The following is a 12,923-nucleotide window of genomic DNA, read 5'->3' as shown; positions in this document are numbered from 1 at the left end:
CTTAGTAAACGGCCCATTTAAGGAAACGTGGCATTGCTGTGACTTGCTTTTCAGCATAGGTGGAGTAATATGTATTAAAAATTGCCGGGTAAGTCACCTTATCTATCAGAATATTAAAGCCTTATCACAGAGTATATAGAACAACATTTTCTCACTTATATATTCTGCCAACCGCGGAGGTGCCCATACATAGCATTTGGAATCTTTTCAACACGAGAACATCATTTAATTTATTATAGGACCATCTATAAAGCTGTCTCTGTTTTATTGGAGACGTGACGAGGTCCCGGTAGTAGACTTGCGAAAGCCATTCAATGCCAGTGGGAGGCAATGTAATAAGATTGTGAATGCTTCTTGAATCTGTGGATTACTGTATACAATACACGGATCAATTTATCTCCATTGCCCTGTGGTTCATTTACGTACGCGCCTAATGCGCACGTCCTTCTAGAAAGGTTCACCTGACTGAGTAGTGCCTCGCGACTCGCGACGCGGTATTGCACTCATATCACGTGATGAGAATTAACATGTAACAAATCCTCGGACCGATTGTGAACTTTGAAATGTGAATCATTGCAAAAAAAGCTAGGTACGAGTCCATTACGGGTTGGGATGTAGCCGCATGCTCTGCTGGGGTAAAGGGCATTTCTAGCTCTTAAAAGGCGGAAGGATCCGTCACTATCATTCTTACTACCTTTCCCTCCCCTCTTCACTCTCCTGTTAACGATTTAGAGGCTGCGGTACTGGCAAGTTAGCAACTAGCCAGTATTATTGATACTGACACCTTTTAGCGGTCATTACATGGGAACAGCCATTGGACCCTCCGTGCGGACAAGCCTGGACCTCGGGGAACACCTTCAGTTAATCCTATAGTCGCTTATGGCTCGTGTACGAGCACCCCACCTGGTGCCCCATTACCTTGGCTGAATCCGAGACTCTGTTGAGAACGTATGCTTGCGGCACTTACTCAGAATCTTTCTGGTGGTGGAGCTTGCTTTCTTAATTTTTACATCATCTATGTGCTGCTCCTGCTGCCCCAGAATGTTGTGGAGATTGCCAAACCTCACATCAAGCAAGCATTGGGTGTTCGCTTCTCTACGGATCCAGTGCACATGTTCTGCCACTTTCCCGCGTACTCCTCTTTCAGTTTGCCTAATGAGTTAACTCTGTGCCCACACATATGCTAGTCCTCATGGGTCCTTGTAGCTCTCTTTGCTGCTCAGCTCTGTGCTGTTTCGGTTAATGTATCAGTGCGAGGCAGTCTATGGCCTGTGATCCGATGAAGCGCTTCTACCACCCCCACGGACCCTTTTAGAGGTTGGATATACCTTGTAGCTGTATTCCTGTACATGAAGCCTGCCACAACTCGAACCCTTTTTTCTTATTAATTTCTTTACTCCCGATAGTATCCGTATCTACCGTCCTCTTTGGAAGGTCGGCATCTATTACGACATGGCCAGTCTCCCTTCGTTTACCCAGGCCTGTCTTCGTTGCTGACCCATGCATGTAAGCTTCTATGGACAGTAATCGGTACAATCCGGTAATCCCCCTTGTTGCATGCAGGCTGCGGCTCCGATTTCGTCACAGAATCTTTTCTTGCAATACCTTCGAATACATGCCACCTTGTTCATCTCTTCGATAATATGCTCAATGTGCAAGATAGACGATAAAATTCGAGATTGGCATTTATCTTGCCCGATCGCTGTTTTATTTCTACATCACGGTGTTGAACGTTCCTGGCCCTCTTCATGTCTTGTACGTCTTCGATCTTATCAACAGAATTCCTCCACATCTTGATTCCTCCGATTGCCTTCTTTTTGACCTTTTGACCACAAACGACTTACTTCTTCCTCGATCGTTTTAAATAGAAAGATCTATAATCTTCCCCCAAATGTGTTTTTGTTCCTCGGCATGTGTTTGCGAAATACGTGTATGTGTCGATTACCCCCGCGTGCAATAGTAGCACTGCAACATGTTCCTTCAGTGATGATTCGCAGCAAACTCTTGTCTAATAACACCTCTGTGCCAAGTATGACCACGAGCGTCCAGGATTTGCTGCCGCAGAAGGGGTGAAATTTGGGGTGCTAACTTCATACTTCATCCCCAACAGGAGCTCCGTTGATCCTGCAGTTTTGCCGCCTTTGCTTGTCACATTTACGCTTTGAAAGAGGTAGGGGTATTCAAGATAACATTCATTTTTGCTGTCGTGGAATGCTAAATATATTAATTACAGCACTCACTTTTGGCTTTAAGACCACTGCACCCTGCAAGATTGTCTTCCTAACTCTACTTAATCGTCAGGGTCGTCATTATCCTGTATTCGTTTCTTTCGTCGACCGGTACATCATCCGATGTCTCTAACATCTTGCATATCTATTTGTCAGGTCAAGTTCGAACTTCAGAGTTCTGATCGGCCATGCTCTAGGGACCCTCGCTTCATCCAATGCTTCTGGGAGCCAAAATTCTGGTTAATTGCCTCGTCTGATTCGAATTCGTCCGCGTCGCTCTCCGGTCCATGAATTCTGCCCCATTGCAGACAAAGGACGTCTATAGATGGGCTATGAAACTTACCTCGGGGCAACATCTTTGGTCTTTGATAAGTTACTCCTTCCTATCGTGCAATGTTATGCATTTTATTCTTGCATCATTCACTCTAGGTCTTCCGCGGGCTCACGGTATCCACGATTTGTCAAAAGGAAGGAAGGAAGAAACGTACGTGCAGTACCATGTTGTTTATTTATTTGCACTCAGCGATCGTTAGGCAGAGAAGCTGGAGAGATCCTGTTTACACCAGAGGGCTACGTCTATTTCTCGGGCACTGTTACAATTTCTTGAACATGAGGGCGGAAAAACTTGTTCGGTAAATAACCGAGCGGTTCTTTTGAGTCATCAGCTGTTCATACTGGGGATTTTTACTCTTTCGTTTTTAGTATGGTTTTAATTTTGCTTTTCTGTCCTTTTTTTTATCGTTTAGGCTTTTTGAACTCTCCAGACTCAGACCGGCCGCTTATGTCCATTCGCTAATCCGGACTTTCTTTGCTGATTCTTTCTTTGTACGTCAATGAGTTGGCGTTATGCTGAATTCGCTAAATTAGCACAGCACATATATGGTTGCCCTTTCTCCTTCTTCGAAAGACCACCCCGGCGTGCACCTCGAACTTTTATGAATCGATCAGAAACAGTATGCCACTGCGATTTACATGGAGGCCCTTAATATTGCCGAAGTGTGCCGTAAATGCACTCTCATTCTGCAGTCCTCACTTCGTCGTCTGGCATCGATAACGAGGCCGCAAAGATTTCGAATGTTGCGATTCATCTTGTTCGAAGTAGATCGAGGTTGGATGATCCCAGATTCATCGGATCAAGATCCGCGGCCCGCCTGTTTTCCGCTTCCTATAAATGTCTCTGGCTACATAGCTATCCTGCAACATTCTCTTCGTTTAATCTCTACATTCTTTAACATAATGGTATGTCGTTCACCTACAATCTATGCGTATTTCTCTAACAGTTCAGTGATTTTTTAGGGCGTTACTGTTGAAACTATTGTTCCTGGAGACGGTGTTAACTATCCTAAAAGAGGAGGTAAGTGAATGCGCGCTTAATGTTTGCGAACGAAAAATCTGAATTTTTGACCGCAGACAAAGTGACCATTCACTACGTTGGAACTCTCACTGATGGAAAAAAATTTGACTCAAGCCGGGATCGGTAAGCAGCTATTCTCCTTTCTACATTCGCCCTCGCAGATACACTATTGACTCCTCGATGTAGTGGCAAGCCATTCGAGATAGAAATTGGCACAGGAAAGGTTATTAAGGGCTGGGATGTAGGTACGCCGTACAGCATCTATGTCCACTTGATTTATAGCTTACACTTTAAGCATAATCAGGTGTCATGCAACTGTCCTTAGGACAGATAGCTGTCCTCACAGCAACCCCGGACTTCGTTCGTGGCCTATGTTTTCTTTTATGAAAATTTGATTGACTTGACCATTTAAATCAGGCATACGGGCCACGTGGGTTCCCTCCCACCATTCCTCCAAATTCAACGCTCAAATTTGAGGTTGAGTTGATGAGAATCAACTAATTTCACTTTTTCTTTGGTTCCGTTTTTCGTCATCTCACATAGATATCACATTTTAGTTGGGCTTGGGCTTAGGTTTTCTGTTTTAGTTTCTCTTTCAAGTTTCTGTTCTCCCTCATCTGTGCTATACCAACCTCCTCACTGTGTATGATATTGTTTTCGTGTGCAATGTTTTCGCTATGTATCAATTTTCTTTTCTTCCTCTTGATAGTTCACCATTGCGGGGCTCCCTGTGCTGAGTCGTCCATCGTCGTTCATCATATCAACGGAAATTTAGGCAAGCGAAGGCAAGCGATCCATGATCATCAAGATTAGATAAGAAGACAACTTTTCCAAGCGAATGCCCGATCAATTTCAAACTCTTGGAAATCTGAAGCTTGTTTTTGTACCCTGATTCTAAGTATTGCATATGCTGTTAAGGTCAAATGATGTGCCCATATATTTCCCTGGAAATAGACACCTTAGACTCAAGCGACCTTCAGTATCACATATCTCAGTTCAAAACAAGCTGTCCATGGTCCCATGTTTGAAAGAAGCGTTCGGGTTACGCCTATTCTCCGGCATTGTGATTAGAATGAAAATCCCGATAGATAATTTGGTTGATAGAACAGGGAGACCCTGCAAAAGGTAATGTATACATTCTGCAAATTTTCTTGCTCCATCGGTTGGATCATGTGTACAGCTATTGTATAGTATCGCATACACAAATACCAAACTAGAAGACGTATCTGACGAATAGTACTGCTTGCCGGATCGATATCGTCCGAAAGAAGCACTGGAAAAACGTCCCAATACGCGCATTGAGACTTGGAAAACACTACTTCGTGTGGTCCAATGCGAAAATGCACGCAGTTCTTGATACTTGACAATTTTCCATTTAGAAAGAAGTACTGGTGTTCCGAGAAGCTGGCTAGACTAAAATTAACTCATAATTTCAACATATTGCCTAGATGTCGTCAGTGGGGCACAATCTGCGTTTAAATGGCAAGTTATGTTCAGCATATCTCCGACACATAACACTAACTGAGAGGGACGAATTTGGCAAAGTGTATCTATGTATCTATCAGCCTTTCCTGTATGAAAGCTGGGCAGCCTTAATTTTGGCCAGAAGGAGCCGAGTTTACCATACTTTGACCTTACAATAGCTACTGTGGACATGGGTGGTAAAATATATTTGCATCATCATCTACCCTGGTGCATCCCACGAAGCATAACGTGATACTCATGGGAGAGAACTACACGATGATATCGTCGAAAATCTGATTGCCTGAGGTGATTGATGGGAGATACAGCTTAATACGGGCGCTTAATTTCAAGCATTCATCACCATATGACGACAAGGATTTTCGTGAAATTTCAAAGAACAGTTTAAATAACGTGCGTTTCCGGGTATCCTAGCAGATGCTACAGCTTCTTAGAAGCGTGCGGATTAATGATAAGTATAGCGCATTGAAGTCTGAACTGCTTCTTCGTCTCCCACACTGGTATACAAAAATTTGATCGGTTTGTACAGTCTGACTCATCCCTGGACTATATTCTTATACGAATCACTGGGTAATATAGTCTTGTGCGTTTGTCAAAGCATTGCTGCGCGAATCTTTGCGAGGGCATCACATGTATGAGCCGTAGAGTTGAACAAGTCTCTGACTGCCCCAAAGTAATCAAGCTGTAGATTAAATAGGATCCCGCTATGTCTACGTCGGCTCTGTAATGTAGATGAAGACAAAGTATCCCGGAGTATAATTTATTTCTGTCAAACAACGAGGCTCACGGAAACACCGCCAATGGCTCGGGGGTGGGGAAGGCAGTACTTGGTTTGCCTTCTTTCTCACGCAAACTTAATCTTGGAATTCTTGAAGTGTATCAGACCCTTTGTTATCACCTTTACAAAACAAGTTCCGAGGCATTACTCGCGGAGTTTGGAAGTTGGTCGACAAAAATACGAATGGTCCGTCCAAGTCAGTCCATGGTATATTTTAGCAACGTAGAGAAGCCCCTTTGGGCATTATCCACAATCTATTAAATGATTTATTTTAGTATTGAATTGACTACTTTGTAGACTGAGCAATTTATCCGGTATCACTGATATCAATCTACAAAGGAATCGATATCCGTGCGCAGCAATGGTATTGGCCTGTTGGTACCACCAATATGGTGCGCCTATCTTTTAGAAAAACGCGAACATATTGTAACCATTGCATTGACGCTGCCAATCCTCAACCCTGTAGACTCCAAAAGAAGGGGTTCTCTTTTCACATTCGAGATTGCCTTGATTTACATTGCTTACAGGGCGTGTCCAGGCTAAATTTAGTTTTCTGATTACCAGAAGTGGCAATTGGGACATAGTCCTTGGTCAGGACTCACTGCGCGCACAGGCTACGATGCCACAGTAGACTGGTAGTATTTTCAACCTTGGGCACCGAGTTGACTATAAGCAGAGGCATATGTACAATGAAGAACACTTGATTGTGAAGACTGATATTTAGCTGATCGATCGTGTCCAAAAGAGGCACAGTAATTATGCTTAAGAATATCAAGTTGATCTCAAAGGCATTTTACTTGATTCAGAAGAAAATGATCTATCTGTGAGACAGATCTTTTACATCCTCGTTGAAAGCGATGTCGACGTTAACCACTGGGAACTCGCCTTGGGAGTTCAGGTGGTGGGTACCCAGCTCTCATAGGAATCGAAGACGTGAACATGCAAGTCATGGCAAACATTGTCAGAAGAAAGCGCAAGCCAAAGTCGGCACTATGCCTGTCGCGCCGGCTGCTGAAGTTGCTATTCTATATGAGAGTCTAGCCAAATCTCCCCGCTGCTCGTGAGACCGACGATGCATTCGCCTGGCATGAACAACGTTATCGAAATCATGAAACAAGTTGAGTGGCAAGCACACAAATAATGGAAATCACTGTGGCCACGATAAGCAAATAAATTGAATACATGAGTTTCATAGTGACGGAGCATTGAACTACTAATACCAGGCAAATACAAGAACTGTAACATACTGTGAGTTAGAGCCTCGTGATTTGACCCAATGAAGAAATTTCATTAGTTTCGAGTAACATCATAGCATAGTTGTGAGTTATGTCATTTCAGAGGCAATGCGGAGATGTACTGCATTGGCATTGGTTCCCTCTCGTATTCGAGAGAAAGCAATGTTAATGATGTCGAAGGTTCAAACAAGGTTCAAACGTACAGCTCCGACGATGTGGCTGTTCATTTGTTTGGTTTATCTTCTATCACAAACAAAGCTTTCACCTAGCCGGCGCTTTAATGACAATCTCGTCACTTTACCGATAAACGCTGTTGTGCCACCTGTAAAATTTAGATGTCAAACTCAAACAACTTGGATGTAAGTGGACTGTCATATGCTGTACCTAACATCGTTCAATGTACTACTTTAGCGAGCTATAGAAATCGTACAAAAGGCCATCGACGAAGATGTCAAACACAACTACGCCGAAGCTTACAAGCATTACCAGAACTCCTTGGATTACTTCATGTTAGCCTTGAAGTGTGAGCAGAATTTTATGAATTACATTGTTTCTAAGCAGCGCTGATTTCTTTTTTAGATGAGAAGAACGACAAGTCGAAAGCACTGATTAAGTCCAAGATCAACGAATACCTGGGTCGCGCCGAAACTCTGAAAGAACATCTCATGACAGATAAACGAGGCAAGAATGCCGTCGGTGTGAATGGTAGTGATGGATCTACAGGCCCCTCAGGGAAATCGTAAGTCGCTGGTTTTTCAGGGTGATATACGTCGATTAATGCCACAACTCAGGAAAGATGACGGTGACGAACATGATGCCGAAACCAAGAAGCTGCGGGCGGGGCTGTCCGATGCTATCCTCTCAGAAACACCGAACGTTAGCTGGGACGATGTTGCAGGTCTTGAGGGCGCTAAAGCAGCATTGAAGGAGGCTGTCATTCTACCGATCAAGTTTCCGCACCTTTTCACAGGCAAGCGTACACCATGGAAGGGCATTTTGCTCTACGGTCCCCCGGGAACAGGGAAATCGTATCTCGCCAAAGCTGTTGCCACCGAGGCAAAGAGCACTTTCTTCAGCGTTAGTTCAAGTGATTTGGTTAGCAAGTGGCAGGGTGATTCAGAACGGTAGGCACCCTCGGTTTCGAGTTTTTCATATAGCTCACCTTTTGACTAGATTGGTGAAGAATCTCTTCCAATTAGCTCGCGAGAACAAACCTTCTATTATTTTCATCGATGAAATCGACTCTTTAGCTGGCACACGTAACGAATCCGAATCTGAGGGCTCAAGACGAATCAAGACTGAATTTCTTGTGCAGATGAATGGTGTTGGACATGACGATACCGGAGTTTTAGTACTGGGTGCCACAAACATTCCATGGCAGCTTGATAATGCAATAAAGCGTCGGTGCGTTTATGTCATATTTCTTTATGAGTCTTCTTTGCTGACGGGATTCTAGTTTTGAAAAGCGTATATATATACCCCTCCCTGGCGCTGAAGCTCGACGACGCATGTTCGAAATTCATGTTGGATCCACCCCCTGCGAGCTTTCTCCTAAAGATTACCGAACTCTAGCCGACAGGACTGAGGGGTATTCAGGATCCGATATCTCGATTGTCGTCCGCGATGCACTCATGCAGCCAGTGCGTAAGGTGATATCTGCGACACACTTCAAGAGGGTGGAGAAAGAAGGAGAAATGAAATGGACACCTTGCTCTCCAGGAGATCCTGCGGCAGTTGAGAAGACCTGGTCTGATATCGAGTCTAACGAGCTTGTCGAGCCACCACTCAAAGTAACCGACTTCCTGAAATCTCTTGAATCCACGCGGCCGACCGTCACGGAAGCTGATATCCAAAAACATGACCAATGGACGAAGGAATCTGGTGAGTACACTTTAGACCTGAGCTATCAATCAACAACCTGATGCTCGACGTGCAGGGAATGACGGGGCGTAATGATATTTATCAATCAACCTTGACTTTTTGGCTGGTTGGATCTTGTAAATCACGGTGTATGTACTTCATTTATTAACACGACTAAAGGCCCATCCTTGTATATCACCATGCTCTTTCGGCTATCCGAGGAAGGTTTTTCAATGTGATAGGCTATTGATCAGATGCGGCAAACAAGGTAGAACCTAATTCTTGACGCGACAATAAGGTAGAGTGTTGTCAAATCACCTACCCACGGAATGCATGATTGCATTATATATGGCTTAATTAGCGGAGTACGCAAAAAAGGTAAATGGCACCTCGACATTAGGTATGTTCACATTCAGGGGTTATAGCACATATTACAGCTAATGTTTTGCGAAATCCAGGCAAATTTAAACCCTCTGCCTGTTCCACAAACCAACCTTTCAGTAATTTCTTTGCATCTCTCATATGTGGCATGCGAGCATATGAGCTCGATAATGGCAATAGTCACAAATATCCGTTCATCTTTGTTTTCCATAATCTCGATACACGTTTCGTCACCCTTCAATTACAATAAAAATGATTGCACTGGAGCTCGTATACAACGAGGATGGGAGCAGGTTTCCCTAGAGAAGTTGAGAGTGAAATATCCGAAGACTTTGGGAGCATCGGACAGGCTTAATCGTAGGGCGGCTCGCACTGGTGGGGACAGATATGGGATGCCAATGCAAGGAACGCGGGAGTGACCCTTCGTTTGTCTATCCAAGTAAGCAAGTCATTGCAAGGAGAACATCATACTAAATCTTTACTCTAGCCAAGAAGCTCAACGTTGGGCACTTGAACCTCTACCTGTTGCGACTTTCCTGGAGCCGGAGTTCCGGACGATCTACAAAGATTAATTGGATATCTTCACCGCGAAATATTTTTGTTCGCAAATTTTTCAATCTACATCACATTGGCTATATCATCCCGCTACATAAGCTCCAAGATTTCGATGGATTCTAAAATTTGATTGTTCATTGTGACTGGTATATTATCTTGGACTTGTTGTATTCTTTTCTGAAGATTAAGGCATGCATCCCTATTAAACCAGAAGAGTCAGGGCCAAATTTGCCATATTACATACTTAACGTACCCAATTCTGCTTGACGAATAAATACATGTCCATGGTGGTATCCAACGTCGCATTGGACTTATGTCTCTTCGGATTTCCAATATCGGTAGCAGTCATTGTACGCAGTGAGGTTTTATAGGGTTTTATGCAGTCGAGCATATTCAATTATTAAGGATGAGTACGGAGGACTGCGAACTCTGAATCTCCGTTCGCTTTTCAGAACAAAAACACACGCCCAGGACCCAACAAGATCACGTGTGACGCGTCTCTCTATTCAGATCTGACTCGCAGTTTTCTCTTTCAACTCCTTTTCTGCCCTCATTAATCACTCCCACTTGTCTTCATCCTACAATACAACTTGCTGCTACCATCTCTTCTCTCACAAAATCCCTGAACCCTCTGACTTGGAACCTTGGAATTGGAAAACATGTGTGACTGTCAAGAATCGACCATCAAAACGAATGAATGTTGGTTGATTACTTGTACTAATAGCAAACAAGGTCAGGTGTCTGAAAATATATTGCGCCTTGTCCCCCTCACTCTTCTTCCTTCAGGCCAACACCCTCAAACCCCTCTTCGTTCTCAGCATTGTTGGGGGCACAATTATGCCACTTGCGGAAGAAGAATTACTACGGCAGCTTCTGGACAAGTCTTTCAAAGTTAATTACCCTCCTGGCCTATACCAAAAAGACGTACGGCCAGATAGTCCAATAGAGCCTCCTTTCAAGTTTTACGACCTCCATATTGGATCCAATCACAGCTTGCAGCGCGTTGTACTTCTTCCATCCATCCCGCACCTCTTATCCAAAATTTGCGACTCTACCGTTCAGGAATTCTTGGCGAACGGCCATGCAATATCTTCACAAGTATTTGAACGCTGTTTAGATATGGCACAGGCTAGATTCAGCGATGCCCGCTCTGTTAACGTGTTCTATAATATCCACATTGGGGCCATATCTCGAGCATATCTCTTCAAACTCTGCGTTAATCCTGATTCAGAAACTGGGAATTCACCCTTTTCGTATACCTCACACATTGTCAACGAACCAAAGTCATTTTACATTTCGAAAGCGTATTTGACATTGTACGAGGACCACTCTGGAGGGATCCATCTAGATGATGAGCTCAAGGAAGGTTTATCACAATCGACCGAATATGAACTCCTAGCGCTTCTGAAAAGGTTTCCTAGGTTGGCAATGTGGTATCACTTCCCCATGGTTGATACGTTTACGACAATGTTGCAAAATATAGCACCAGATATCCGTTCATGGGGCCGCGAGTCCCGTACTGCTGGATATCGCTTCATAACCCAGACCATTCCACCTCCAGATTCGCAAATGCTGGCTGAAAAGCTCAACGGTGCTCTCGGAACCACTGGGAAAGGCCTTTCAGTCAGAAGAAGTACATCAAATAGAAAGAGTATCGCTCGAGTAAAAAAGACCATATCTCCACCTTTCGCTACAGAGAGAAATAGATATCGCCCTAGTCTACGGCATTACTTGGAGCATGTAAGTATTTGCGATGCACGCAGAATGGATACGACAGTTATTGACCACTTCTGAAAGGCTTGGGCGCAAGCGGCCATTCACGATACGACATTCATGACTTTCCAATGTGGGCGATATGAGCGTATTGGGATCCGACATAGAGCATCGCAGACGCTCTATCTTTCTGAAGTCATTGATACGGTCAACATCAAAGATCCACATTACCAGAAGATTCATGTCGGGCTTCACATTGCGATATATCAAGATGCTCTGGAAAGAACAAGATCTCAGGACATTGTCCAACAGAAATTGGGATCAAAAGGAAAGAAGCGTGGTTCAGATAGTCTCGAATATCAAGATATTCTCCGATCCAAAAAGCGCCGTCGAGCAGGGGACGCAATGGTTCCAACTTATATACCTAGTAATGTGAGCAGCCCTACTGAATGCTTGGTTCCGTGCTAATTTCCTGTACTTAGATTGGGAAACACTTGGTTGATCGTAAGCTTGCTCTTGTTAGCTTGGACTATGACGCACTGTCTTCCTCTGTGCCTTCTTCGTTTATTCGAATCGGAGAATCATGCAAGCGGATATCTTCAAGGGAGGAAACAGATTGGACAAAGGATGCATTTGAACAGAACAAGTTCGAATCCAAGGAATACTTCACTCTCACATTGCTTGCCCCACTTGGCAATGGTGCGATTGGAACCGCCCACTCTGCTCTGGCCGAAGTTAAATTAGAGTCTGGAGAGGTGCTAAGGGAGAGACTGGTTTTCAAGCTCGCATTCACAGAAAAAAATCAAGAAAAACTGAGGAATGAATTTGATATTTATTGTCATATGTCTCGAGTCGACGGAATTGAAGGGATTCTCGATGTCCATGGTCTTTTCTATGACGCGGAATCGAAAACAATGGGCTTGCTGATGGCAGATGGAGGTAATTCCCTTCAAAAACGAGAGATGGGGCGAACAGGGTCTTACGCTGACAAGGTGACTACCACTCCGAAAGAGAGGTATGCAATGTATATGCTGAGTCCATGCACCGTCTGATCGACTATTTTTCAGAGAAGTTTTTAGGCGTATAGTAGAAAGCCTCCGATTGGCCAAGGTCTTTCATAACGATATCAGAGCCGACAATCTAACGATTGACTCGAATGGTAATGCCTTCATCACCGACTTCGACAGTGCCGAATACCGATACCCAGATGATATCGCCATGAAGGAGGATATGAGGTGCTTAAATGCAATGTTTGAAGGGAAAAGTAGGTACGATTCCTGAACTTGGAAAATATGCTGTTACTTCGAGTTTCAGATATGTATTTTGTAGTTTGTATA

At 43.9% G+C, this 12,923-nt stretch overlaps 5 protein-coding genes across 5 annotated transcripts; all 5 read left to right on the top strand.

Moving 5' to 3' along the window:
• Positions 1–1,500: 1,500 nt before the first annotated feature.
• Positions 1,501–2,519, top strand: JR316_0001348 (uncharacterized protein; the record flags this gene model as incomplete). The annotated part of the gene is made up of 7 exons (XM_047887157.1): positions 1,501–1,506; positions 1,564–1,580; positions 1,869–1,930; positions 1,985–2,029; positions 2,111–2,170; positions 2,234–2,316; positions 2,385–2,519. The coding sequence occupies 7 exons, from the start codon at positions 1,501–1,503 to the stop codon at positions 2,517–2,519; spliced, it is 408 nt and encodes a 135-aa protein (XP_047754903.1).
• Positions 2,520–2,626: 107 nt separating this feature from the next.
• On the top strand, positions 2,627–3,214 carry JR316_0001347 (uncharacterized protein; the record flags this gene model as incomplete). Its single annotated transcript, XM_047887156.1, has 4 exons — positions 2,627–2,712; positions 2,762–2,860; positions 2,993–3,053; positions 3,101–3,214. 4 exons carry the CDS (start codon positions 2,627–2,629, stop codon positions 3,212–3,214), a joined length of 360 nt encoding a protein of 119 aa, XP_047754902.1.
• A 250-nt stretch (positions 3,215–3,464) lies between these two features.
• Positions 3,465–4,083, top strand: JR316_0001346 (FK506-binding protein 1; the record flags this gene model as incomplete). The annotated part of the gene is made up of 6 exons (XM_047887155.1): positions 3,465–3,467; positions 3,525–3,582; positions 3,639–3,705; positions 3,769–3,827; positions 3,887–3,942; positions 4,000–4,083. 6 exons carry the CDS (start codon positions 3,465–3,467, stop codon positions 4,081–4,083), a joined length of 327 nt encoding a protein of 108 aa, XP_047754901.1.
• A 1,942-nt stretch (positions 4,084–6,025) lies between these two features.
• JR316_0001345 (Vacuolar protein sorting-associated protein 4) lies at positions 6,026–9,030 on the top strand (the record flags this gene model as incomplete). Its single annotated transcript, XM_047887154.1, has 7 exons — positions 6,026–6,049; positions 7,489–7,600; positions 7,657–7,816; positions 7,869–8,201; positions 8,251–8,481; positions 8,534–8,958; positions 9,014–9,030. 7 exons carry the CDS (start codon positions 6,026–6,028, stop codon positions 9,028–9,030), a joined length of 1,302 nt encoding a protein of 433 aa, XP_047754900.1.
• Positions 9,031–10,566: 1,536 nt separating this feature from the next.
• JR316_0001344 (uncharacterized protein) lies at positions 10,567–12,867 on the top strand (the record flags this gene model as incomplete). Its single annotated transcript, XM_047887153.1, has 5 exons — positions 10,567–10,572; positions 10,660–11,613; positions 11,671–12,018; positions 12,069–12,601; positions 12,654–12,867. 5 exons carry the CDS (start codon positions 10,567–10,569, stop codon positions 12,865–12,867), a joined length of 2,055 nt encoding a protein of 684 aa, XP_047754899.1.
• Positions 12,868–12,923: the final 56 nt, after the last annotated feature.

This window comes from Psilocybe cubensis, chromosome 1, assembly GCF_017499595.1.
Source record: "Psilocybe cubensis strain MGC-MH-2018 chromosome 1, whole genome shotgun sequence".
Taxonomy (NCBI): domain Eukaryota; kingdom Fungi; phylum Basidiomycota; class Agaricomycetes; order Agaricales; family Agrocybaceae; genus Psilocybe; species Psilocybe cubensis.
This window is presented reverse-complemented; position numbering and strand designations above follow the sequence as displayed.